The sequence below is a fragment of the Esox lucius genome, chromosome 2 (assembly GCF_011004845.1).
Source record: "Esox lucius isolate fEsoLuc1 chromosome 2, fEsoLuc1.pri, whole genome shotgun sequence".
Lineage (NCBI taxonomy): Eukaryota > Metazoa > Chordata > Actinopteri > Esociformes > Esocidae > Esox > Esox lucius.
Window position 1 is genome coordinate 39,566,476 of NC_047570.1, and position 24,200 is coordinate 39,590,675.

The 24,200-nt window shown below is 41.2% G+C and overlaps 2 protein-coding genes across 3 annotated transcripts; one reads left to right on the forward strand and one right to left on the reverse strand.

The window, feature by feature from the left end:
- Positions 1–422: 422 nt before the first annotated feature.
- rab43 (RAB43, member RAS oncogene family) lies at positions 423–2,980 on the forward strand. Its single transcript, XM_010874432.3, has 3 exons — positions 423–770; positions 2,073–2,256; positions 2,477–2,980. Exons 1-3 carry the CDS (start codon positions 582–584, stop codon positions 2,728–2,730), a joined length of 627 nt encoding a protein of 208 aa, XP_010872734.1. The 5' UTR covers positions 423–581; the 3' UTR covers positions 2,731–2,980.
- Positions 2,981–5,978: 2,998 nt separating this feature from the next.
- zgc:77375 (uncharacterized protein LOC402927 homolog) lies at positions 5,979–24,140 on the reverse strand. Of its 2 annotated transcripts, XM_010874419.4 has the most exons (9): positions 23,453–24,140; positions 13,787–13,990; positions 13,439–13,551; positions 12,768–12,861; positions 11,745–11,778; positions 11,383–11,557; positions 8,451–8,639; positions 7,172–7,259; positions 5,979–6,989 (listed from the first exon to the last, which is right to left on the reverse strand). In XM_010874419.4, the coding sequence occupies exons 1-9, from the start codon at positions 23,564–23,566 to the stop codon at positions 6,849–6,851; spliced, it is 1,152 nt and encodes a 383-aa protein (XP_010872721.2). In that variant the 5' UTR covers positions 23,567–24,140; the 3' UTR covers positions 5,979–6,848. The 2 variants fall into 2 exon arrangements, with proteins under 2 accessions (XP_010872721.2, XP_010872713.2); XM_010874411.4 differs by having other exon boundaries at positions 5,979–7,259; positions 23,453–24,139.
- Positions 24,141–24,200: the final 60 nt, after the last annotated feature.

Here is a 24,200-nt window from a genome sequence, read left to right on the forward strand (position 1 = left end):
GTGCATGTGAACATTCAGAGAGAAGGGGTTCACTTTGGATTTAGGCTTGGAATTGAACCACCTATCTGGTGTTCCACATTGTAACTGTCAGGCGAAGAGGCAGACTCAGGGGCACATTCCTTTGCAAGGAGTTACTGTGGTCTGCCAAATCAATGTATTCACATTTCAGCTAACCTAAGGCGTGTAAAACGCAACATAAAATAGATCTCCGATATGATAGTCTTGATAAAATGTTTACATACATTTATCAATTAAAATACGTTGTTAGTTTTCACATCTTATTTTTATGTATTATATAATTAAAACCACAATTTCTGATACTCTGTGGAGTGGTTGAACCTTTGACGTAGTACGCAACCAATTGGTTGATGCGTGCAACGTCTGAGCAGCGGAACGTGACCTCTTTTTGCTGTACTTTTGCCTTCCGCGTTGGCAAATCCGCAGGTGCCTGCCGACTTTTCTCCACGTCAGTTTTGCTTTCTAAACAGGTTATCCTAGCTGCATTTGTTATAAAACACCAATGCAATAAATAAGGCAACATTCCAGTTATCCAAAGAACAAAGTTTATAGTCGCAGCGACAATGTCATTACTTGAGACAGATGACAACTATGACTTCGTTTTTAAAATAGTTTTAGTTGGAGATGTAGGTGTTGGCAAAACTTGCGTGGTTCAACGGTTCAAAACAGGCAATTTTATGGAAAGACAAGGAAATACCATCGGCGTGGACTTTACCATGAAGACTATGGATATCCAAGGGAAAAGAGTGAAGGTATAAACTGAATGAATTGATTAGTTGATTTGCGTTATGGTTTCCAAAGTCAACAGTAGTAGACTGGTAACAGTATTGTTATTAGTTCCATAGTCAGCAGAAATTGACTGGTAAAAATGTTGTACCAGAGTCAACTGTTGGCTAATTACGTTGTTTCAAGATGCTACCGGTTATTGTGGGTGATATGCTGTAATTTAAACCAAGCACGTAAATAAGTAGAACATCAGCTTAATGCTGCTATAACATTGTTATAACTGTCAGTCTGTTATATAAGACATTTGCTGGTTGTCCCTAGCTGTTATTTTGATTTCCTTTATTTTGAATGTAAAATCTTCCATCATGACAGGAAATGTATTTACCTTTGTTATTTTTAAGTGACGTGTCATGAAGCAATAATGATAATGCAACAAAAAACTATAATAGGACACCTCAACCTGCTCACACAAACAGAATTACTAGCCTGCCTTGTTTCCTTCCACAACACTGACAGAGGAGTCCACTGGATTGATCATTTAACGGAATTGCTAATCAGGATTAGTACAAAACAAGTTTGGAAATGGATAAGATCCTGTGCTAATGGACTTGATCACATTGTACTACAGTAGGTTCTCTGTGACTGGTGAACATGTGGGATGGTGTCATTCCTTTGATCTTTAATAACCATAGAGGGATGACATTGTAGGAGCCCTGAAGCCTGGTCATCAGATATCTGCAATGTCTCTGTGTCTGTTTGTCTTTGTGTGTCCGTTTGTTTATTAGTATCTGTGTGTTTGTTTATCTCTGTGTGTTTTTATGTCTTTGTGTGTCCGTTTGTTTCTGTGTATATGTGTGATTAGTCATGGTATTGACAGTATTCGCAGTGGCTTGATAAGTTAAATCATTATATTATTACATGTGAATATTGTTGTGTCTTAGTGTTATCTGTTTTGAGACAAGATTAACTATGTTAGTGTTAACTGTGTTGGGACAGGGTATAGAAAAAAAGTGTTGGTGTTAACTGGGTTGGGATAGGGTTAAATGTGTTAGGTTAGTGTTATCTGTGTTGGTATAAGGTTATATTTGTTAGTATTAACTGTGTTGGTATAAGGTTACATTTGTTAATGTCAACTGTGTTGGAATAAGTTAAAATGTGTTAGGTTTGTATTAAGTGTGTTGGGATAAGGTTTAATGTGTTGGGTTAGTGTTAACTGTGTTGGGAAAAGGTGAAATGTTTTGTGTTAGTGTGTTTATAATGATACTGTGTGAGATACCTGTGCAAATCTGTTCATTGTGTGCTTGTGTCCATGCGCGTGTGTGATGTAGCTGCAGATCTGGGACACGGCAGGCCAGGAGCGTTTTCGGACAATCACCCAGAGTTATTACCGGAGCACAAATGGAGCCGTCATTGCATATGACATCACCAAAAGAGGAACCTTCATGGCCGTGCCCAAGTGGATGGAAGATGTCAAGAAATACGGGGGGTCAAACATTGTTCCCCTGCTCATTGGTAAGGGTGTGTGTTGTGTTTGTTTGTTTGTTACTCCTCGGCCTGGATCCATAGCTAGACCACAGAGGTACTCCTCCTCAGAGAGGAGTTCCTCCTTGGTCCAGCTCTGTTTCATCCTGTGGTAGTGGTTCATTCTTCCACAGCTTTTTCATCAGAACATGCAGCTTGTCAGTTTTGTTTGCAAGTCATCGTGTTAGAAAGTCTGACTATCTCTTCCTAGGTAATAAGTCAGACCTGGTCGATCAGCGTGAAGTGTCCTTAGAAGATGCCCAGACCATGGCCCACCAGCTGGACTTCCTGGCGGCCATTGAGACATCAGCAAAAGACGCCTCCAACGTGGAAGAGGCCTTTACCAAGATGGCTACCGAGCTCATCTTTCGCCACGGGGGGCCCATGTTCAAGGACAATGTGACGGACAGCTTCAAACTTAACAGCAAAGATATGGGGGGAGAGGGTTGGGGGTGTAGCTGTTGACAAGGAGGTGGAGATAGGGCTCTTGATGTTAACCGGGAGGTGGGGACAGGCTTGGGGTTGTAAAAGGGGAGTTGGAGAGGGCTGGGGTTGTTAAAGGGGAGTTGGAAAGAGGGTTGGGGTTATTAAAGGGGAGGTGGAGAGAGAGGCCTGGGGTTGTTAAAGGGGAGGTGGGGACAGGCTTGAGGTTGTAAAAGGGGAGTTGGAGAGGGCTGGGGTTGTTAAAGGGGAGTTGGAAAGAGGGTTGGGGTTATTAAAGGGGAGGTGGAGAGAGAGGCCTGGGGTTGTTAAAGGGGAGGTGGAGAGAGGGCTGGGGTTGTTAAAGGGGAGTTGGAGAGGGCTGAGGTTATTAAAGGGGAGGTGGAGAGAGGGCTGGGGTTGTTAAAGGGGAGATGGAGAGAGGGCTGTGGTTGTTAAAGGGGAGTTGGAGAGGGCTGGGATTGTTAAAGGGGAGGTGGAAAGAGGGCTGGGGTTGTTAAAGGGGAGTTGGAGAGAGGGCTGGGGTTGTTAAAGGGGAGATGGAGAGAGGGTTGGGGTTGTTAAAGGGGAGTTGGAGAGAGGGCTGTGGTTGTTAAAGGGGAGTTGGAGAGGGCTTGGATTGTTAAAGGGGAGGTGGAAAGAGGGCTGGGGTTGTTAAAGGGGAGTTGGAGAGAGGGCTGGGGTTGTTAAAGGGGAGATGGAGAGAGGGTTGTGGTTGTTAAAGGGGAGTTGGAGAGAGGGCTGTGGTTGTTAAAGGGGAGATGGAGAGAGGGCTGTGGTTGTTAAAGGGGAGATGGAGAGAGGGCTGGGGTTGTTAAAGGGGAGATGGAGAGAGGGCTGGGGTTGTTAAAGGGGAGATGGAGAGAGGGCTGGGGTTGTTAAAGGGGAGGTGGAGAGAGGGCTGGGGTTAAAGGGAAGGTGGAGAGGGCTGGGGTTGTTAAAGGGGAGGTAGAGATGGGCCTGGGAATATTGCTCACTCAGTAGTTTTGCACCAGCTTGGTCTGTGGATGTAGGTATATGATCATAAGGTATATGATGGTGATTATATATCAAATGATTCCACAGTAGGTCGCTGCCATTCTAGATCATGTTTATATGGTGACCAACAGATGGATCATTGACTAGTGTTGTGGAAAAAATGGTCTATTTTATTTCAGGGACCAGTGATGTAAATTTTTGTTCATGTAGCAATTTGGGATTTGAGAAATGACCAACATTTAAATAGCCTTCCTTACAATTTCATAAAACTATGTTAATTTACAGTGCCAATATGGTTCTGCGCTTTGTCTTTAGGGGGCCATGCAGTCATCAGTACTTCGTCCCTCATCACATTTCTCTACGACGTGTCTGTCTTATTACAGATGAATCTTTACTAACTTTACCTCAGTTCCATTTTGCAAAGTTTGAATTTCATCACCTTGTCCTTTAATTTAAGTACTGTAAGTTATACAAAACGTCCCTGTCTCACTTTGCCTGTCCACAAAGACATGAAAAGCCAATTAATATGATGACATTACTACATCTTCTCCATTACAGCATGGCGGCATTAGTTCAGTTGAAATGTTTTCCATGTTGATCAGAACCTGTTAATGGTTCTGTTGTCTCATGCTGTGACACTGTCCGTGGGAAATTGTGAACCCATCAGTATATCCCCTGTGGGGGCCTGGCTGTCACAGGTGGTTATTGGATCAGTATAAATATGTTTCTGTCTATATTATCTAGTTCAGAGGTTCCACAGTTGTTCTTGTTACAGAACACCGTGGAAGGAAGGCCTACACTTAGTTCTGGTGGTTTTTCAGGATTTATTCCCTCTGAGGTTCTCCCAGCTTCTGAAAAAAGAAAATGATGTCATGAGACGGGTGTCTCAGTCATATTTTTCCTCAGTCAGACTTGTCATAGGTTTGTGGAGGCACCTTCTTCTGTACAACGCAGTGCATTAACATGTTTGAATGTTGTTTGGAACCCCATCTCCAACACAAAAAAGAGCAGCAACTCTTCCAGGGGCCACATCAAATAATCAAACATGACAATACTGGGGTCCACATCAAACATGACAATACTGGGGTCCACATCAAACATGACAATACTGGGGTCCACATCAAACAGGACAATACTGGGGTCCACATCAAACCACAATATTGGGGTCCACATCAAACCACAATACTGGGGTCCACATCAAACCACAATACTGGGGTCCACATCAAACCACAATACTGGGGTCCACATCAAATCATCAAACATGACAATACTGGGGTCCACATCAAACATGACAATATTGGGGTCATCATCAAATCATCAAACATGACAATACTGGGGTCCACATTAAACATGACAATACTGGGGTATAAACAATAGGAATTTGAGAATATTTGCACTATGATTATTGATTGAAATAATGGCTTGTTTGAAGTTATACAGTATGCCAAGGAGAGGTTTGTTGAGAGGTGTGAAGGTGTGTGTATAGATGTTCTTCACCATCACACCGTGTCACAAATAACTTGTTTGTATTTGCATTGAGCGAAGAAAGTGTTTGGTTATGTAATAACTCTGTCAGGCTGAAGGAACACAGGGGGTGTACATCAATAGACATTCTGTATAATAAGAGTTCAGGACATATCGACACCTTTCAAATCCCTTTTTGAAAATGTGATATTTAAATTGTGTATCCAGCTTTATAATACATACCAGAGAATTGATTTTGTATTTCACATTTAACTTATTTGCGTGAAATAATACTGAAAACGTGTTATTCTGTAAATATGGTGTATGATTAGCATACTAATGTCTTGGAAGGCTGTCATGACATGTGGACACATGATAGTGGTGAGAACAGACAATGGAATCAGTTAAGTAGCAAGTCACCTTTTCCACTTTTCATATGAGGGAAGGTCATCAGTGAATGCTTGTTTTTTATCTTTGTATTTTGAGATGTTATGCTCAACATGATCTGTTCATATTGAATTAAATATAGTTTTCTGAGGAAAACCCTTTATCTGATTAGACTTAAATGGGTTGTAGTTCTGATAGCTGCCTGCAGGGGGCGGAAGAGAAACCAGTTCAGGTTAATCTTTTAATAAAACAGTCAATTTGATGTTAAAGTCAGGAATATTGTACACTTTAACTGGTTAACAAAATAAATCTAATGTCCTATACATGCAGTTTCTGTTACCTATGTGGCCTTATCTGTCTTTAATAAAGTTACATTATCTGGAATCCATATAAATACCTTTGTCTTACATTTGTTAACATTTTATGCATTCAAAATTAATTATATATTGTAGGGCCTTGAAACCGGTAAGCCATGGTGAAACCATTATCTACTGATACTGAGTCAATAATATATCAGCATGTACAGGGTAAGGCACTATTTCACAAAATGATACCACAGTAATAGGGTATAATACTATGTTATATACTATACATACCACAGTGCTAGGGTTTAATACTACATGTTATATACTATACATGCCACAGTAATAGGATTTAATACATGTTATATACTATACATACCACAGTGATAGGATTTAATACATGTTATATAATATACATACTACAGTGATAGGATTTAATACATGTTATATAATGTACATACTACAGTGATAGGATTTAATACTTAATATACTATACATACCACAATGATAAGATTTAATACATGTTATATACTATACATCTTCTAGGGTGCACATCCACATAGCCATACAAGCATTGCAGAATGGCCCTAGACAGGTAAAGAGAAAAAGATATGTAAACAAAACAATCAGGTAGCAAAACAAAGTCATTGAACTAACATTGATGAAAACAGCTTCACGGGTATTCCACATTAACAGAAGTCAGTGTCTACCTGCTTTCACAGTTGAATTATAACCCTATCAAATCCTTCACATGAGTTAGCATATCATACACAGATATTTAGCAGTTGTTGAAATACAAAAAAAGATTTGCCTTGCACCTTATTCAAATAATGTACAATTTATTTTAGAAAACAGTTGAATTCAAAGATATTTTGGTGCCCACACATGTATTTCTTTAGTTTGCAATATCAAAAGTGAATAATATACTAAATCTTAGCATATTCCACCAAGAATTGTGATCTCTTCAAGTTAGTGCTATTTTGTGTTCAATGCTTTTCTACAGGGCAATGCCTAGTAGAGTGAAAGTTCTCCTGTTGGAAGATGAGTTCCACAGCGTCCTCTACATCCCGAACTATGTGTCCCGGTTCCATGAGGGACGGGTCCAAACGGACATCCCTGTGACCACAGTACTGCGTCTTGGTGATGCTGTGGCTGGTGTCAGACAGAACCTCAGTGTGGGGGTTATACATGCCTGTACACACCAGCAGGGACTTACAGGATGTGACGGAGGGGGAGGACAGCTCACTCTCCCAGGCCATATCCATGCCTTGGTCCTGCAGAATGGCTTTAGGGGGCCCTACGCCCCCTGTACCCCCCACTACAGCTTGCATTACCTGGACAGCCGTCTGCCTTGTCCGACCCCTCTCCTCCAGATAGCGGTTATAAAGGTTGGCACCATAGATATCGGTCATCAGGTTGTCTCTGTTCAGGAAATAGGTTGGAACCCAAGTAAGATGGACAAATTGGTCCCTAATAATGTAAACACTGCATATTTAGAGCGTTACATCACGGACGGAAACAGGAATTATAAGGAAGCTTTCAGTCTTAAAAAAAGGTGCTATGTAGAACCAGGAAAGTTTATTTGACTGTATTGAACAACACTTTGAGAAAACCTATTGGTTCTAGGTAGATAAATTATAGTTTAAAAAAAAAAATCACATTAGATGAGATTCCCATTAGAATGAGTCAGCATAGAAAACTCAAAACCCTAGTAATCAGCGACTTAATTACCCACAATGTTGGACTGAATAATCAGCAAGCAATAAGACATTGTTTGCCAGGGGCGACTAATGCAGAGGACAATCTGAGGTTGGTGCTAGTATAGAAAGGCAAGTATAGAGTATAAAGATATTGTTATTCACATTGGCACTAAGGATGTTAGGATGAAACAAATAATGGACTCATCCCTAAATTAGTACAATGCCAAAACTTGGATCAATGGGAACACCTGAACCTTTCCATCCTGTATCGCTCAACACTTCCTCTAACATAGAAAAGAGCCCACCAGCTGTCATCTGGACCAACTGGGTCAACTGGACCCTTCCAACTCAACTCTCTAAGAGGCTACTTCCTTGCTTGGTCCACCAATGTTAAACAAAATACATTTCTCCCAATCTTCCGTACATTAAATGCAGTAAAAAAGCCTCTTTAAAAAAAATCCAACCCAGATTGTGATAAATTAAAGAAATATCCACCATTATCTTACCTCCCATTCCTCTCAAAAATTTTACAAGAAGCAGTTTTCCAGCAACTTGTTGCCTTCCTAAAGACAAATGATATTTTCAAAACCCTCCAGTTCGGTTTTAGTCCCCATCATGGTACTAAGCCTGCACTTGTAAATGTGGTAAATTATCTTTTAATAGCATCAGACCACAGTTCTGCATCCATGCTTCTTGACCTTAGCGCTGCCTGACACCACTGATCACTCCCTTCTTTTGGAAAGATTTGGAACGCCATATTGAACTACGTCTATTGCCTCTTAGTGATGTTATCCAGAAACACATTGTCAATTTTCACTGCTAAGGAAATGACACAAAGTTGTGCATTTAAATGAAACTTGCCTACCCTAAAATCTGCTACCTTGGAAGTCTTTGTTTCAGAACTGGTTCTTACCCAATAGCATACAATGTCCTGACAGGGCTTTTCCAGCCTCTAACAGCAGCCTGCTCTCTGATCATGTACTCCGCATAGTGGTAGGTTAACTCTGAGGGTTTTCCCATCAGAGCTTCGTATTGCACCTCCCGGCCAGTAATCTTCCTGTAGATGTTCTCAAGACACACAAGGAACATCCCATGGCCAAACCTAAAACAGGAGAACATTTATGAATTGTCATAGAACCAGCAGAATATTATGTTCCAGCATAGAGAACCAAGAGAACATTGTCCCAATCAACACACAGAAAGTTTCATGGAAAATATAACATATTATTAGCTAAGAGGTTGAAAGCTAACTATTAGCCTTTCTGGAGGATACTGAAGCACCCTCAATGAGTTGGTGGCTCTGTGAGATGTTAGGAGTGATATACAGTTAGGTCCAGAAATATTTGGACCTAACTGGAAATTTTGTTATTGTGGCTGCTTACCAACATATAATCAAGTTACAGTTAAATAATGGGCTTAGGGTACAGTCTCTCAGCTTTAATTTGAGGGGATTTACATCCAAATCAGAGGAAGGGTTTAGGAATTACAGCTCTTTAATATGTAGTCCCTTCTTTTTCAAGGGAACAAAAGTAATTGGAAAATTGACTCAAAAGCTGTTTCATGGACAGTTGTGGGCTATGCCTTTGTTATTTCTTCATCAATTAAGCAAGTAAAAGGTTGGGATTTGATTCCAGGTGTGGCATTAGCATTTGGAAGATGTTGCTGTGAACCCACAACATGCAGTCAAAGGAGCTCTCAATGCAAGTGAAACAGGCCATCCTTAGGCTGCAAAAAAATAATCCATCAGAGATAGCAGGAACATTAGGAGTGTCCAAATCAACAGTATGGTACATTCTGAGAAAAAAAGAACGCACTGGTGAGGTCTGCAACACAAAAAGGCATGCACGTCCACAGAAGACAACAGTGGTGGATGATCGTAGGATCCTTTTCATGTTTCATTTAAAATCCATTGTGGAGGTGTACAGAGACAAAATTATAAAAATTGTGTCAGTGTCCAAATATTTCCAGATCTAACTTTATATACAGCTCTGGAAAATTTAAGAGACTAATGCAAAATTCAGTTTCTCTGGTTTTACTATTCATAGGTATGTGTTTGAGTAAAGTTAACAGTTTTGTTTTATTCTATAAACTACTGACTGTCACGTTTCAGTAAGGGAGACGGAGGCAGGCGCAGAATTTCGAAGCGTCTCTTTTTAATAAACAAAAACAAAGAAAGCAAAAAGGAGTGCCGGGCACTACAAGTTACTCGGGGGTTCAGGAGTTCAGGAACACAAAACATAACAGGCACACAAGCACAATGACCAACAGCGACAGGTGAGAAAATGGCTGAACTAAATACACAGACAAACGAGGAGAACAGAAACAGGTGGAGGCTGAACACAGGTGAAATGAATATACCGATTAACTGAAACAAGACCAGGAAAGACCATACAAGGACAAGACAAGGACAAACAGAAAACACGAGGTGGAACAGGCCCCTCAGGCAGGGACCGTTACACTGGAACAGGCCCCTCAGGCAGGGACCGTTACACTGGAACAGGCCCCTCAGGCAGGGACCGTTACACTGGAACAGGCCCCTCAGGCAGGGACCGTTACACTGGAACAGGCCCCTCAGGCAGGGACCGTTACACTGGAACAGGCCCCTCAGGCAGGGACCGTTACACTGGAACAGGCCCCTCAGGCAGGGACCGTTACACTGGAACAGGCCCCTCAGGCAGGGACCGTTACACTGGAACAGGCCCCTCAGGCAGGGACCGTTACACTGGAACAGGCCCCTCAGGCAGGGACCGTTACACTGACAACATTACTCCCAAATGAAAATGTTTTTATTAACAACTGGTCAAAATAACCTAAACAAATGTATTGTTTTCAGACCTCAAATAAGAAGAAAAGTAATTCATATAAATTTTTCAACCACAAAATACTAATGTAATGAGTTCAGAAATCAATATTTGGTGGAAGAACCCAGATTTATCACAGCTTTCATGTGTCTTGGCATGCTCTCCACCAGTCTGTCACATTGTTGTTGGGTGACTTTATGCCACTCCTGGCACAAAAATTAAAGTAGCTCGGCATTGTTTGATGGCTTGTGACCATCCATCTTCCTCTTGATCAGATTCCAGACGTTTTCAATGGGGTTCAGGTCTGGAGATTGGGCTGGTGTGACAGGATCTTGATATGGTGGTCCTCCATCTACACTTGACTGACCTGGCTGTGTGGCATGGAGCATTGTCCTGCTGGAAAAACCCATTCTCAGAGTTGGGGAACATTGTCAGTATCCCTCTGCCAGTAAAGCCAGAATTGAACCCTTCTTTTCCTCACTCAAAGCTTTTCTTTTCAACTCTTTTGTCATGCTGAATAGTTATTTTTGTATTCAAATTACCTTTGAGGTACTACTTTCACTGTTTTTGCCATCCAGCTGGTCCTATTGCAAGAGGATAGTGATGACCACAGCAGTGGTTTTTATACTTTTCCTTGTTAAATTAGATTGGGTTCAGGCAATCACCTAATCAGTACCTCATTAAGTAAAATGAGGTGTGCCTGTGTTGGCATTTAACAGACACTGGAATGGAATGGCTGCCATACATGTAGAGATGCTGATTTAAGAAAAATTGGGAGTGGTTTCTTAATTTTTTCCAGGACTGTATAGTGTATTACTTCAGTCTCTCACCGTCTCAGGCCCGCCAAGTGATCGCCCTTTGGCCACAGAGGTTCAGGAGCCTGGAGAGCATCGGCAGAAGGTGGGAAAATGCCAGAACAGGGAGAAAGTGTGCCGAGCTAAATTTGGAGTTGAACACTGGAGAGGCAGTGAGAAGGGCTAGTTTCACTGTGTTCTCCTACATTGTCAATAAATACAAGGATTAGTTTGTATGAGGAAGCGTTACCGTGGAGACTGGGCTTCAGCCATCCACATCAGGTCCATGTTACAGGCTAGTAGAGGCAGGTGGGTGGAGAGACATGTCTCATAAGCGTTACCGAGGCTCCCATTGGTCAACAGAACATCAATGATCAGCTGTAGGTTGGTCTCCCATCGGACTGGCTCTCCAAACAGGATGATCGCTACAAACAGGAAAATAGAACAAAACAATACAACAACAAATCGTGAGTTTAAATGTTTCTTATAATACTGAAACAATACAGTACCTGAAACAATACAGTACCTGAAACAATACAGTACCTGCCAAAGTTTGGACCCATCTAACTTTTGACTGGTACTGTACAATGTTATTTGCAACATGCTTCTTACCTTCAACCCTAGGGAGATTCACAATAGGAGATGACTGCAACAAAGAGAACAAAGAGGATGTAAACAGAGACATCAGATTACATTCACCCTAAAGCAGGGTTGGCAACCTTATTCCCGCTGATTGAACATTTATTTTTTATCCTACAATTTCTACAGCTTGCCAGTTACGATTTCATATGGCTGCCTGGCTAGCTAAACCAAACAGAAGCGCTGTCGATTTATTTTCATGAAACTCAACCCCTAACAGTAATTTCCATGTATTTTAATTCAAGTTTGTGTAAATCTGCTGGCAATCCGCCTTCAGTGGCTTTAAAAGGCCACCCAGTATTTAGTAAAAATACTTAGTGTTGGTTTCCATTTATGGACATTATTTGATCAGTCAAATTCATTAAGATAAACATCAGCAGCTAGACATGGAACCAAACCAAACACAGTGGCACTTTTCAACACCACCGTTTTTTAGATGATTTTCACAAATAGTAAATGTTTGCCATGTGTGATGCTGTGAGGTATGGGAATCACATCTAATAAACTGAATTTGCCACAGGTGGACTCCAATGAAGTTCCACAGACAGCTCAAGGATGATCAAATGACACAGAAAGCATTCTGTCACGGCAATGGGTCTTAAAACCTGACACATGATATTTCAGTTTTTCATTTCCAATAGATTGACAAATTCATTCCATAATTGTGTTTTTTCTTGTACATTTTATATATACACAATACTATATATATTTTTAATAAATTATCCATTAAGTCTATAACACAACACACTGTGGAGAAAGAGAACAGGTCTGAATGTATATTAATAACACTTTTGTACAGTTTGATATTGAGTCATTTTGCTCAGAACACATGCATTCTCATGTAGAGAGCAGACATGGTCATTAAAAATACCCTATTTTTTCTTTTTCTTTATGTCACTTTCAAACAATTCCCAAAATAAATATTCCCCAAAGGAATTTTTCAGGCTAAATATTGTGTGCATTCTGAGAGCTGATGAATAATGATCGGACACCTACAGGGAGACGGGGTCGTCGGTTATGATCCACCATGTCTAGCAGTGGGAAGTGTTCTCTCAGCATGTCAATGCTCACCACCTTTTGGAAGCCCAGACTTGAGGGAACATGAGTTAAGGAAAAACACTTAACAAGGCTTAATCACGCAACCCTCCTATACAAGTAATGTTTACAAAGACAACAACATTAATATTTGCTGTTTACTGGGACTAGAACAGCAATGTTTAATCTTTAAAGGGGAAACAACAGTAATGATTACTGTTTACTTGGGACAACAACATTTCTGCTGAAGCTCACTGTTAGCTGTCATCATAATCACTGCTGCTGTGTTGAGATACTGAAAGGCATGATTCACACAAAATGTAGCCCTAGTTCACAGAGCAGTGTCGTTGCATAAGCTCTTATTACTGATCTGTGGTCAGAATTGTTCTGACAGCAGTGTCATTGCATAAGCTCTTATTACTGATCAATGGTGAATATAATGAGGCGAACCAGGGACAATAGGGAAAACCAACATGTTGCAGCTGACATACAGCTCCGTGGTCCCACTGACCAACACAGAATTACACATCTCTGATACTAATACAGACTAATACAGGAATACCTAAATGATCTTGACTGACATAGAACAACACATCTATAGTAGACCAGTGAAGCAAAAGTGTGTAGGATACTTTTTAGCAATGTCCAGTACAGGTCCTTGTCCAGACACAAGGACACATTTGTCATGGTACTTCCTGAACATCCTAAGAGGACTGTGAGAAAGCATCACCTGGTCAGGGGAGATCTGCAACAGAGACACAAACCAGAGTGCAACCAGTTAAGAATGTTCTGACACATCTAGAAGTTGTGGTGCCAGGTCAGTTTAACAAGTGGATATTAATTACATTTTAGGTCTTTATATCCAACATCCACTAAATATTTGAATCAGCATGCTGTAAGAGAAAATATGAGTGAAAGGTGCTCCCAGCAATAGTGTTAGAGGTCAGAGATCAAGGGTTAGAGGTCAAGGTTATACTCACATGTACTCCCAGTATGTGGGACAGTTGATTAGCCTTCTTCTGACGTAGGCAGTTTCCAGCATTGGTGACAAAAACAACAGGAACCAGGAACTGTCCTCTTGAGTCCACCAACTTCTGAAAGGCTTTCTTAGCAGCTGGGATTGGAGTCTTCCCTCGAACTAGGACCCCATCGATGTCAAACAGCAGGCCGAACCCTGGCTGCACCTGGAGAGTGTTAAAACTGGTCATGAGAAGAGTACAGCAGCATATTTGGGAAGTCCATATGTACAATGAGGGAAAGAGGTATTTGATCCCCTGCTGATTTTGTACGTTTGCCCAATGACAAAGAAATGATCCATCTATAATTTTAATGGTAGGTTTATTTGAACAGTGAGAGACAGAAAACAACAAAAATCCAGAAAAATGCATGTAAAATTTTTTATAAATTGATTTGCATTTTAATGAGTGAATTAAGTCTGCAAAACATGACTTAATACTTGGTGGCAAAACCCTTGTGGGCAATCACAGAGGTCATACATTTCTTGTAGTTGGCCACCAGGTTTGCACACATCTCAGGAGGGATTTTGTCCCACTCCTCTTTGCAGATCTTCTCCAAGTCATTAAGGTTTCGAGGCTGACGTTTGGCAACTCAAACCTTCAGCTCCCTCCATAGATTTTCTATGGGATTAAGGACTGGAGACTGGCTAGGCCACTCCAGGACCTTACTGTGCTTCTTCTTGAGCCACTCCTTCTTTGCCTTGGCCATGTGTTTTGGGTCATTGTCATACTGGAATACCAATCCATGACCAATTTTCAATGCCCTGGCTGAGGGAAGGAGGATCTCACCCAAGAATTGACGGTACATGGCCGTCGACGAAGATGGTCCATCTTCTCTTTGATGTGGTGAAGTTGTCCTGTGCCCTTAGCAGAAAACCCCCCCAAAACATAATGTTTCCACCTCCATGTTTGATGATGGGGATGGTGTTCTTGGGGTTATAGGCAACATTCCTCCTCCTCCAAACACAGCGAGTTGAGTTGATGCAAAAGAGCTTGATTTTGGTCTCATTGACCATAACATTTTCACCCAGTTCTCCTCTGAATCATTCAGATGTTCACTGACAAACTTCAGACAGGCCTGTACATGTGCTTTCTTGAGCAGGGAGACCTTGCATGCGCTGCAGGATTTCAGTCCTTCACGGCGTAGTGTGTTACCAATTGTTTTCTTGGTGAATATGGTCCCTGCTGCCTTGAGATCATTGACAAGATCCTCCCGTGTAGTTCTGGGCTAATTCTTCACCGTTCTCATGATAATTGCAACTCTACAAGGTGAGATCTTGCATGGAGCCCCAGACCGAGGGAGATTGACAGTTCTTTTGTGTTTCTTCCATTTCAATCAATCAATCAATCAATCAAATGTATTTATAAAGCCCTTTTTGAAACAACAATTGTAACAAAGTGCTTTACAGAGACACCCGGCCTTAAACCCCAAGGAGCAAACAACAGTAGTGTTGAATTTCAGTGGCTATGAAAAACTCCCTAAGAAGGCCGAATTTTAGGAAGAAACCTAGTGAGGACCCAGGCTCAGAGGGGTGACCAGTCCTCTTCTGGCTGTGCCGGGTGAGATATTAAGAGTCCAATTGGAATAACTAATAAATTTCTCTGGGCTAAATCCAGAGTCTATTTGATTTTAGACTAGGTCAGAAGTTTGACCAGGTGGACAAGGACAGGGACCGCAACGGGCCCCCCTAACCAGGTAATCCGCAGGTGTGGACCAGGACCTCATCTCCTCCTAAAATATAAAACTGGAGGAAATTGAGAAAAGTTAGGAGTGCATTCCTCATATTCCCCAGCACAATAATATAGCGGCGTAACACCTTGGAACTGAGACGGGGGGGGGTCTGGCGACACTGTGGCACTACCTGGGGGAGGCCCCGGACAGGGCCCAACAGGCAGGAAATCAATCCACCCACATTGCCAGGCATCAACCAAAGGGACACCCACCAACCGCAACCCCCCATTTGCAAATAATCGCACCAATTGTTGTCACCTTCTCACCAAGCTGCTTAGCAATGGTCTTGTAGCCCATTCCAGCCTTGTCTAGGTCTACAATCTTGTCCCTGACATCCTTGGACAGATCTCTGGTCTTGGCCATGGTGGAGAGTTTGGAATCTGATTGACTGATTGCTTCTGTGGACAGTTGTCTTTTATACAGGTAACAAACTGAGATTAGGAGCACTCCCTTTAAGAGTGTGCTCCTAATCTCAGCTCGTTACCTGTATAAAAGACATCTGGGAGACATTCATCTTTCTGATTGAGAGGGGATCAAATACTTATTTCACTCATTAAAATGCAAATCAATTTAATAATGTTTTCACATGCGTTTTTCTGGATTTTTCCGTTGTCATTCTGTCTCTCACTGTTCAAATAAACCTACCATTAAATTTATAGACTGATCATTTCTTTGTCAGTGGGCAAACATACAAAATCAGCAGAAGATCAAATACCTTTTTTCCTCACGGTAGATGCTCTGCAGATGATTATAAAATCAACAAACTATTTGTTAATAAACAAATGCTTTTTAAGGTTATGATGAGTTTTAGATTAAGGTTTAGAGTGTCTCAGGAGGTCCAGTGATGAACATGTACTGTTCTAGTCTAGGTTCAAGAAGGTAATGAACAATACATTGATTTCTAAGCTGCAACACACACCAAAAGACTCTTGTAAAATGCATGTGCTTTAGTGCTAGATGACTTTGCCAGATGCTGACCAAGCTCCTCACTGGATTTCCTTCTGTCCACGTTTAAGAACTGTTTATTTAACAGATGCAGACAGCTTTGTCTCTTACACTGCAGTTTCTCTTGACTTGCTCAGTTTCTGTATTCATCTTGCCATACATTTTCACAAGATTCCCTGTGCCTTTAGAGCTCACACACCCCCAAAACATATACACTACCATTCAGCAGTTAGGGGTCACTTAGAAATATCTCTGTTTTCTATGAAAATACAGGAAATTTGTTTTAATAGGAAATATAGCAAAATGAATAGGAAATATAGTCAATGACAAGGTTAGAAATAATTACATTTAATTGTAATCATAATTGTTTCCTTCAAACTTTGACCTTTCGATCTTACTCAACACGTGAAAGAGCATACACACAGTCAAGGCCACATTCTAGATCTGCTTAGCTTTAAAGGTCTCAATATTTCCTCTGTAATGGTTAAAGACATGGCCCTGTCTGATCATTTCTGTCTCTTTTTTTAATCACTTATCACCCCAAATGTTCCAGTAAACTCTGTTTCTGTTAAAAAAAGGTACATTCATGAGAGTACCAATACTCTATAGCCATAGCTATCTCTCTAACAATAAGTGCTGAGTCAGTTGATGTACTCCTGGATAATTTGAATGCCAAAATATTGAATATCATGGGTCGTGTTGCACCGGTAAAGGTAAAGAAAACTATGAGCAAACAGAAAACACCATGGAGAACCACCATGATGGTAAGAACCCTGAAAAGAGAATGTAGGAAAGCTGAACGTAAGTGGAGGAAAACTAAACTTCAAATTCACTATGACATCTATAAACAAAGCCTTGGTAGCTTCAACAATGAGGGGGTTGGTGTGCCCCCGTTTGGGACAAGGACAACTTCTGGAAGCATTGGGTGATTTTAGTTACAGTGTCAGGAGAGGGGGGGTGGATACTCTGCCTATGAGTACTGTCCTTCATGCTTATCTTGTTTGGGAATGGCATTCCAAGAGCGTGACGTAGGTTGGCACCAAGCAGCCGGCATCCCATGATGTTTAGATGAACCCCATCAGGTCTAAAGCGATCTTTACAGTTCTAAAAAATATTGAAATTGTCAATAAACCTTTCCTGTGGTTGAGGCATGCCAATGTCAGCCACGAATTCAGCCCAAGGAGTCTGCTAAAAGATTCAATTCCTTTCCCCAAGGTTGGAATGGGGCCTGAGATGAAAACATGTTGTTGAAAGTTGTTTATTTTCTCCAGTAGCATAGAAAAATAATTTTTCAGGATCAATGAATTGTTCACTCTCACGTATTCAAGCTGTGTTATCGTCTCATTCAGCCATTCCCTCGGAAATTACTCTGATTTGTTCATCAGTTTTGACTGCGTTCTATCAAGTATAGGGAAATCTTTAGAACGATCTAGCCTAAGGTTAGCCTGTTGTGCTATGTTAGCAGTAGTATTTGTTGATTCACCTACCGGACAGGACCCACAGTCCGACCGGAGGAGCGCTCTGGTGACTAAATCTTCTAAGCGGTTGATCCGTTCCTCCAACAGCTGTCTTAGTTCCTCCATCATTTTTTTTTTAACAAAGGTAAAGAATTTAAAGAAGATTAAAAGAAAATTAAAAAGTAAGAAAAGAAAGAAAGGCTGGCAAAAGGCAGGAAGCAGGAGAGTTGCGTTATGTGACCAACAGGCATGAAAGCAGGAAGGACTATAAGACATATGTTAGAATATTACGTGAATTATAAATATTGTTTCACTTGAAATAAGAAGAGTTTTAGCATCATAGAAAACAGACCACATTAGATTAGATTCAACTTTATTGTCATTAAACAGTACAAGAACAGTACAACAAAATGCAGTTAGCAGAAGCAGTTAGCAGAAGTGCAAATAGAAGAGGGTAGAAATGTACAAGTATTTATAAGTATTAAGTGTATGTATATTACAAGTGGAATGTGCAGATGTGCAATGAAGGCAAATGCAGTGGAAATGGCAATACTAAATGTGCAATAAGTGCAAATAGAGGAGGGCAGAAATTTTCAAGTATTATACAAGTATTCAGTATAGGTATATTGCCAGTGGAATGTGTAGATGAGCAATACTAAATGTGCAATAAGACAAATAAAGGTTGGCAGAAATTCAGAGGAGGAGGGCAGAATTTCAGAAGAAACGTCTCTGTTTCTGGCCATTTTGAGCATGTAACTGAACCCACTCTTCATGCTGCATCAATACAGTGGCTGCATAGTGTGGTGCATTGCAATGACATAAAGCATGATAAGCAGGTAAAGTAAAAAAAAATTATGCAGTCTATATTGTTATATAGACTGTCCTAGGTCTTCCCCGGGGTCTCCTCCCGGTGGGACGGGACCGGAACACCTTCCCAAGAAGGCGTTCCAGAGGCATCCGAAACAGATGCCCAAGCCACCTCAGCTGACCCCTCTCGATGTGGAGGAGCAGCGGCTCTACTCTGAGCTCCTCCCGGGTGACCGAGCTTCTCACCCTATCTCTAAGGGATCGCCCAGCCACCCTGCGGAGAAAACTCATTTCGGCCGCCTGTATCCGGGATCTTGTCCTTTCGGTCATGACCCAAAGCTCATGACCATAGGTGAGAGTAGGAACGCAGATTGACTGGTAAATCGAGAGCTTCGCCTTGCGGCTCAGCTCTTTCTTCACCACGACAGACCGATACATCGACTGCATTACTGCAGAAGCTGCACCGATCCGTCTGTCAATCTCCCGTTCCATCCTTCCCTCACTCACTCGTGAACAGGACCCCTAGATACTTAAACTCCTCCACTTGAGGCAGGCACTCTCCACCAACCTGAAGTGGGCAAGCCACCCTTTTCCGACTGAGGACCATGGCCTCGGATTTGGAGGTACTGATTTTCATCCCCACCGCTTCACACTTGGCTGCAAACCGTCCAAGTGCATGCTGAAGGTCCTGGCTTGAAGGGGCCAACACGACAACATCATCCGCAAAGAGCAGAGACGAAATCATGTGGTCCCCAAACCAGACACCCTCCGGCCCCTGGCTGCGCCTAGAAATTCTGTCCATAAAAATTACAAACAGAACCGGTTACAAAGGGCAGCCCTGCCGGAGTCCAACATGCACAGGGAACAAGTCTGACTTACTGCCGGCAATGCGGACCAAGCTCCTGCTTCGGTCGTACAGGGACCTGACAGCCCTTAGCAAAGGACCCAGGACCCCATATTCCCGAAGCACTCTCCACAGGATGCCGCGAGGGACACAGTCGAATGCCTTCTCCAAATCCACAAAACACATGTGGACTGGTTGGGCAAACTCCCATGAACCCTCCATCACCCTGTAGAGGGTATAGAGCTGGTCCAGTGTTCCACGGCCTGGACGAAAACCACACTGTTCCTCCTGAATCCGAGGTTCTACTATCGGCCGTATTCTCCTCTCCAGAACCCTGGCAAGATGGAAACGTTTTCCTAAATGCTTCTCATTAAAAAGTAAAACTGTTTTCTTCTGCTCTTTTCAGACACAGAATAATATCATTTTCATGTTGTCCTTCACAGCAGAGATGTGATGCATGTTTACTGGCTGAGTAGGCAATTCACATGTGATGCATGTTTACAGGCTGAGTAGGCAATTCACATGTGGTGCACAGAGATGGAGACTAGAAGACAGTATTATGAAAGAATATAGCAAATGTACACAAGCCCATATCCAGTTAACACACTACTGTGCACCCTAAAAAACAAAGTTTAAAAAGCCAGAATGACCAGTCGAAAAATAAAACATATGAAGTTACCGCGGTTAAGATGGCTTCATATTCACACATTCATATTCTCGCTTGCTCTGAAGTCATGATACAACGTCTTCAGGCAGACAGCTGAGGGCCGAATGACCACAGGATTCAATGTGGATACTGGTGAACAGTGTAGTTAGGGAGCAACGTGAAAGTGCAGTCCTCGGAGCTTCGGTTTCTATGATTTGCCGTTGGTAAATTATTAATCATACAATTTTAAATTATTATTTACAGTTCATAAAATATTAATTAGCTTTTAAATCAGTGTGTATGATACATTACACCATCTAATTGCTTCATCACAAAATACCAAATCATAGATTGTTATACAAATATCCACTAAAAACCTGAGCCCACTGAGGGAATAACAACTGTGTTTAAAGCAATGTAGTTTGTCTTGTGCCATCTGTGAGCATCTTGTTTTATCTGTTTTGTGGGGGGTTTTTAATCACTGAACCTAAACTGTGTAAACATGTATATGTAGAGCCCAGCTGGAGAGGAGACATTGGTCTCAGTCTGTGTTCCTTCTTGAAATAAAGGTTTAATAATAATAATACTTTTAAACAATCACTTTTTCAAATGTTTCAATATTTGTCCCAGTTTTGCAATATTTATCCCAATTGTTATCCCAACATTTATTCCCTTTTTTGGAAAAATCTGGAAACGTTTCTTGGGAAATCCAAAGGCTGTGCAACAAGGTGCCCTATGTAGGAAAAAATAAGCAGTAAAATTGTCTCCCTATCCTTAGGATGTGTACCAAACTCACTAACCATAGTGGAAATAAAGCCTCTTCTGAAAAAATCTAATCTGGATCCAGATATATTTAACAATTATAGGCCAATATCGAACCTCCCGTTCCTCTCAAAAATCTTAGAAAGATTTGTTTCCCAACAACTGAATGCCTTCCTGAAGACAAATAACATTTATGAAATGCTCCAGTCCGGTTTCAGACCCCATCATAGCACTGAGACTGCACTGGTGAAGGTAACAAATGACCTTCTAATGGCCTCAGACAAAGGTTCTGCATCCGTCCTGTTGCTTCTTTACCTTAGTGCTGCCTCTGACACTATTGATCACTTCCCTTAGAAAGACTGGAAACTCATATTGGACTACGTGGACACGTTCTAGCCTGGTTTAAATCTTACTAATCAGAAAGATATCAGTTTGTATGTGGATGGTATGACCTCTGACATATCAAATGTATGTTTTGGTGTTCCTCAAGGCTAGGTTTTGGGCCCATTATTGTTATCACTATGTATACTGCCTCTGGGAACCACAATTGCTTTTATACTCAAGAAAAACAGAAATACTTGTTTTACAACCCAAGAAACAAAGTATTTTTTGGCAGACCTTACTGTGAACCTAACAGTTGTATGGTTGTATACCAAAAAACTGAGAAACCTCTGAAATTACCCTCGACCCTGACCTCTCCTTTGATGAACATATAAAATATATCTCAAGAGCTGCTTTTTTCCCATCTTTGGAACAAGGATCAAAAAGTTATCTAATCCATGCTTTTGTCACTTCTAGATTAGATTACTGTAATGCTCTTCTTTCCGGTTACCCTGATAAATCAATGAATAAACTTCAATTAGTGCTGAACAAGGCTGCTAGAATCCTAAGTAGAACTAAAGATTTTGAACATACTCCATATTAGCCTCTTTACAATGGCTGCCTGTTAAGGCTAGTGCTTATTTTAAGGTTTTATTGTTAACCTATAAAACCATACATAGACTTGTTCCTACTTTGCTCACCGAAATGATCCAACCATATATACCTACACGTAACCTAAAATTGCAAGATGCAGGCCTTTTAATTGTACCTAGAATTTCTAAACAAACAGCTGGAGGAAGGGCTTTCTGTCATAGAGCACCACTGTGGGCACAGCCAGAAGAGGACTGATCACCCCTGGGAGCCTGGTTTCCTCTCTAGGTTTCTTCCTAGATTTTTACCCCTTCTTAGGGACTTTTTCCTAGCCACAGCGCTTCAACACTGTTGTTGCTTGCTCTTTGGGGTTTCAGGCTGGGTGTTTTGTATTACTTTGCAACAACTGCTGATGTAAAAAGGGCTTATAAATATTGATTGATTGATGTGATCAGGAAGCATTGCATTTCCAAGGGATTTTGTCATATATGTATTTTTTGAAAAATCTGGAAAGGTTTTTCGGGAAATCCAGAGTCTGTGCAACATGCTGCTCAATATAAGAAATAATTTAGCAGTAAAATGATATGTCTTTATAGCATGCTGAGGAAGCTATTGAAATGTATTAGTTTCAAATAATTCTCTAAAATTGCGAAGGTGCTTAATTGGGAAATCAAAAGCTGTGCAATGTATGACACTTCCCTATGAAGTAAACCAAATTAATTTGAACCATGTAGGTCATCAAGTTATCAGACAGCTATTGTAATACTAAACTGTACATTACGTTTGAATATGTCTTTATATAAAATATCTTGAAATCTGTATTATCCATATAAAAGTCTGGCAATCTATAAAGAACAACCCATTTCTATTTCGTCCTGAACAGTTTAACATTGGTTTGAGGTTTTTAGGTGATGTTGTTGAGATTTGAAAAATGTTGACGATGCACTTTGTTGACGTTCCATTACGACGTTCGTTGGTAATGTGCAGACGGACTATAATATTGCCATAAAGGTTTCCTGCCGTTTGGAAACTCCTTTCGGAACCAAGAAAACTAGCTCTGTGCAGAGTGGTCCAACATTTTTCCTTCATAACGAGACTAACCCGAGTAAATGTGACTAGCGTTAGTCTTTCTGACTAGCTGTGGTCTGTCTGTCTGCATCCCGTATGTTGTATACCAAGCTAATTTGTTTCTCCTGTGTTTTTTTCCCCGTTAGATTTCATGGTTACAGACTAACTGAACATCTCTGTTTGACTGTGCTTCTGCTTTACAGTTTCAGATTCACTTCTCCGACACGTGATAGGCTTTACTTGGACAATTTTTTGCATATATAGCCTACTGTAGATAATATAAATAATAAATATAGCTAAGAAACTGAGGGAAAACTGTTTAAATTCAATGTTACTCATCAGTTGCATGAAATGAACCAGACTAAAGATTACATGATGAAATAATGATTGGCCAATCTCGTTGATACAAATAGACAACATTGTATCAAACAAGTGAAGAGTCACAATGTCCTAATACCTTATTTGATGTAGCACCTCCGCACATCCCGCAACACGCCAGCAGAGTTCCCCGCTCCCCTGTCCAGCCAAGCAGAGTTTGCATCCCCCGGCGCAAGACACCCAGAGCCTTCATTATTTTGCTAATCCGTCGTCCGGTCCTCACCGGTGCCTCCTGTTTCTGTTTTCAAGTTAAATCTTATTGGTACCCTTCATATAGGCCTATGGTTTAAGGCATAATGTGACGACATAGAAGAGGTGGTCCGACCAATACAATGCGGAGCGGCGGCATTAGGCTATAGGCGCACTGTGTATGCCTATGTGAGCTCTTCTGTTGTCTGGTAGAACGTCAGTTTTATCCACAGCGGCAACGGGCAAACAACGTCGCGCAGGATACACCCGCGGCTACAGTAAACTAAATTTGACTGAATCAAGAAAGCAGTAACGCGTTTAGTAGACAGTCGTTTATGAACACGTTGAAAATGTACGGAAAGTACGGAATTAGCTCATATCGGGTCTAACAAAAGTAAATGAGGCACGTTGTAATGCCCTTCAGCTGTCAGTTTACTTCTGATAAATACATTGTACCTTGTTCAAATGTAGGCATATTATATCGTTTTTAGGATTCGAGTTGCTAATAAAAGATCCATCCACATACTATAATTACTGAAACTAACGTATTTTAATTTACTCAAAAACAACAAACTTTTCTAAGAACGTTTTTTAATGAGTATATTCTATGAACCCGAAAGGGCTCCGGTAACTGCTGG

Coding starts and splice junctions, on each gene's coding strand:
- rab43 (XM_010874432.3), top strand. CDS start 582: ATGTCATTACTTGAGACAGATGACAACTATGACTTCGTTTTTAAAATA. Junction 771..2,072: donor TCCAAGGGAAAAGAGTGAAG/GTATAAACTGAA, acceptor TGTGTGATGTAG/CTGCAGATCTGGGACACGGC. Junction 2,257..2,476: donor CATTGTTCCCCTGCTCATTG/GTAAGGGTGTGT, acceptor ATCTCTTCCTAG/GTAATAAGTCAGACCTGGTC.
- zgc:77375 (XM_010874411.4), bottom strand. CDS start 23,566: ATGAAGGCTCTGGGTGTCTTGCGCCGGGGGATGCAAACTCTGCTTGGC. Junction 13,552..13,786: donor CCCACATACTGGGAGTACAT/GTGAGTATAACC, acceptor TCTCTGTTGCAG/ATCTCCCCTGACCAGGTGAT. Junction 7,260..8,450: donor AGGACATTGTATGCTATTGG/GTAAGAACCAGT, acceptor TTTCCTGAACAG/AGACAACCTGATGACCGATA.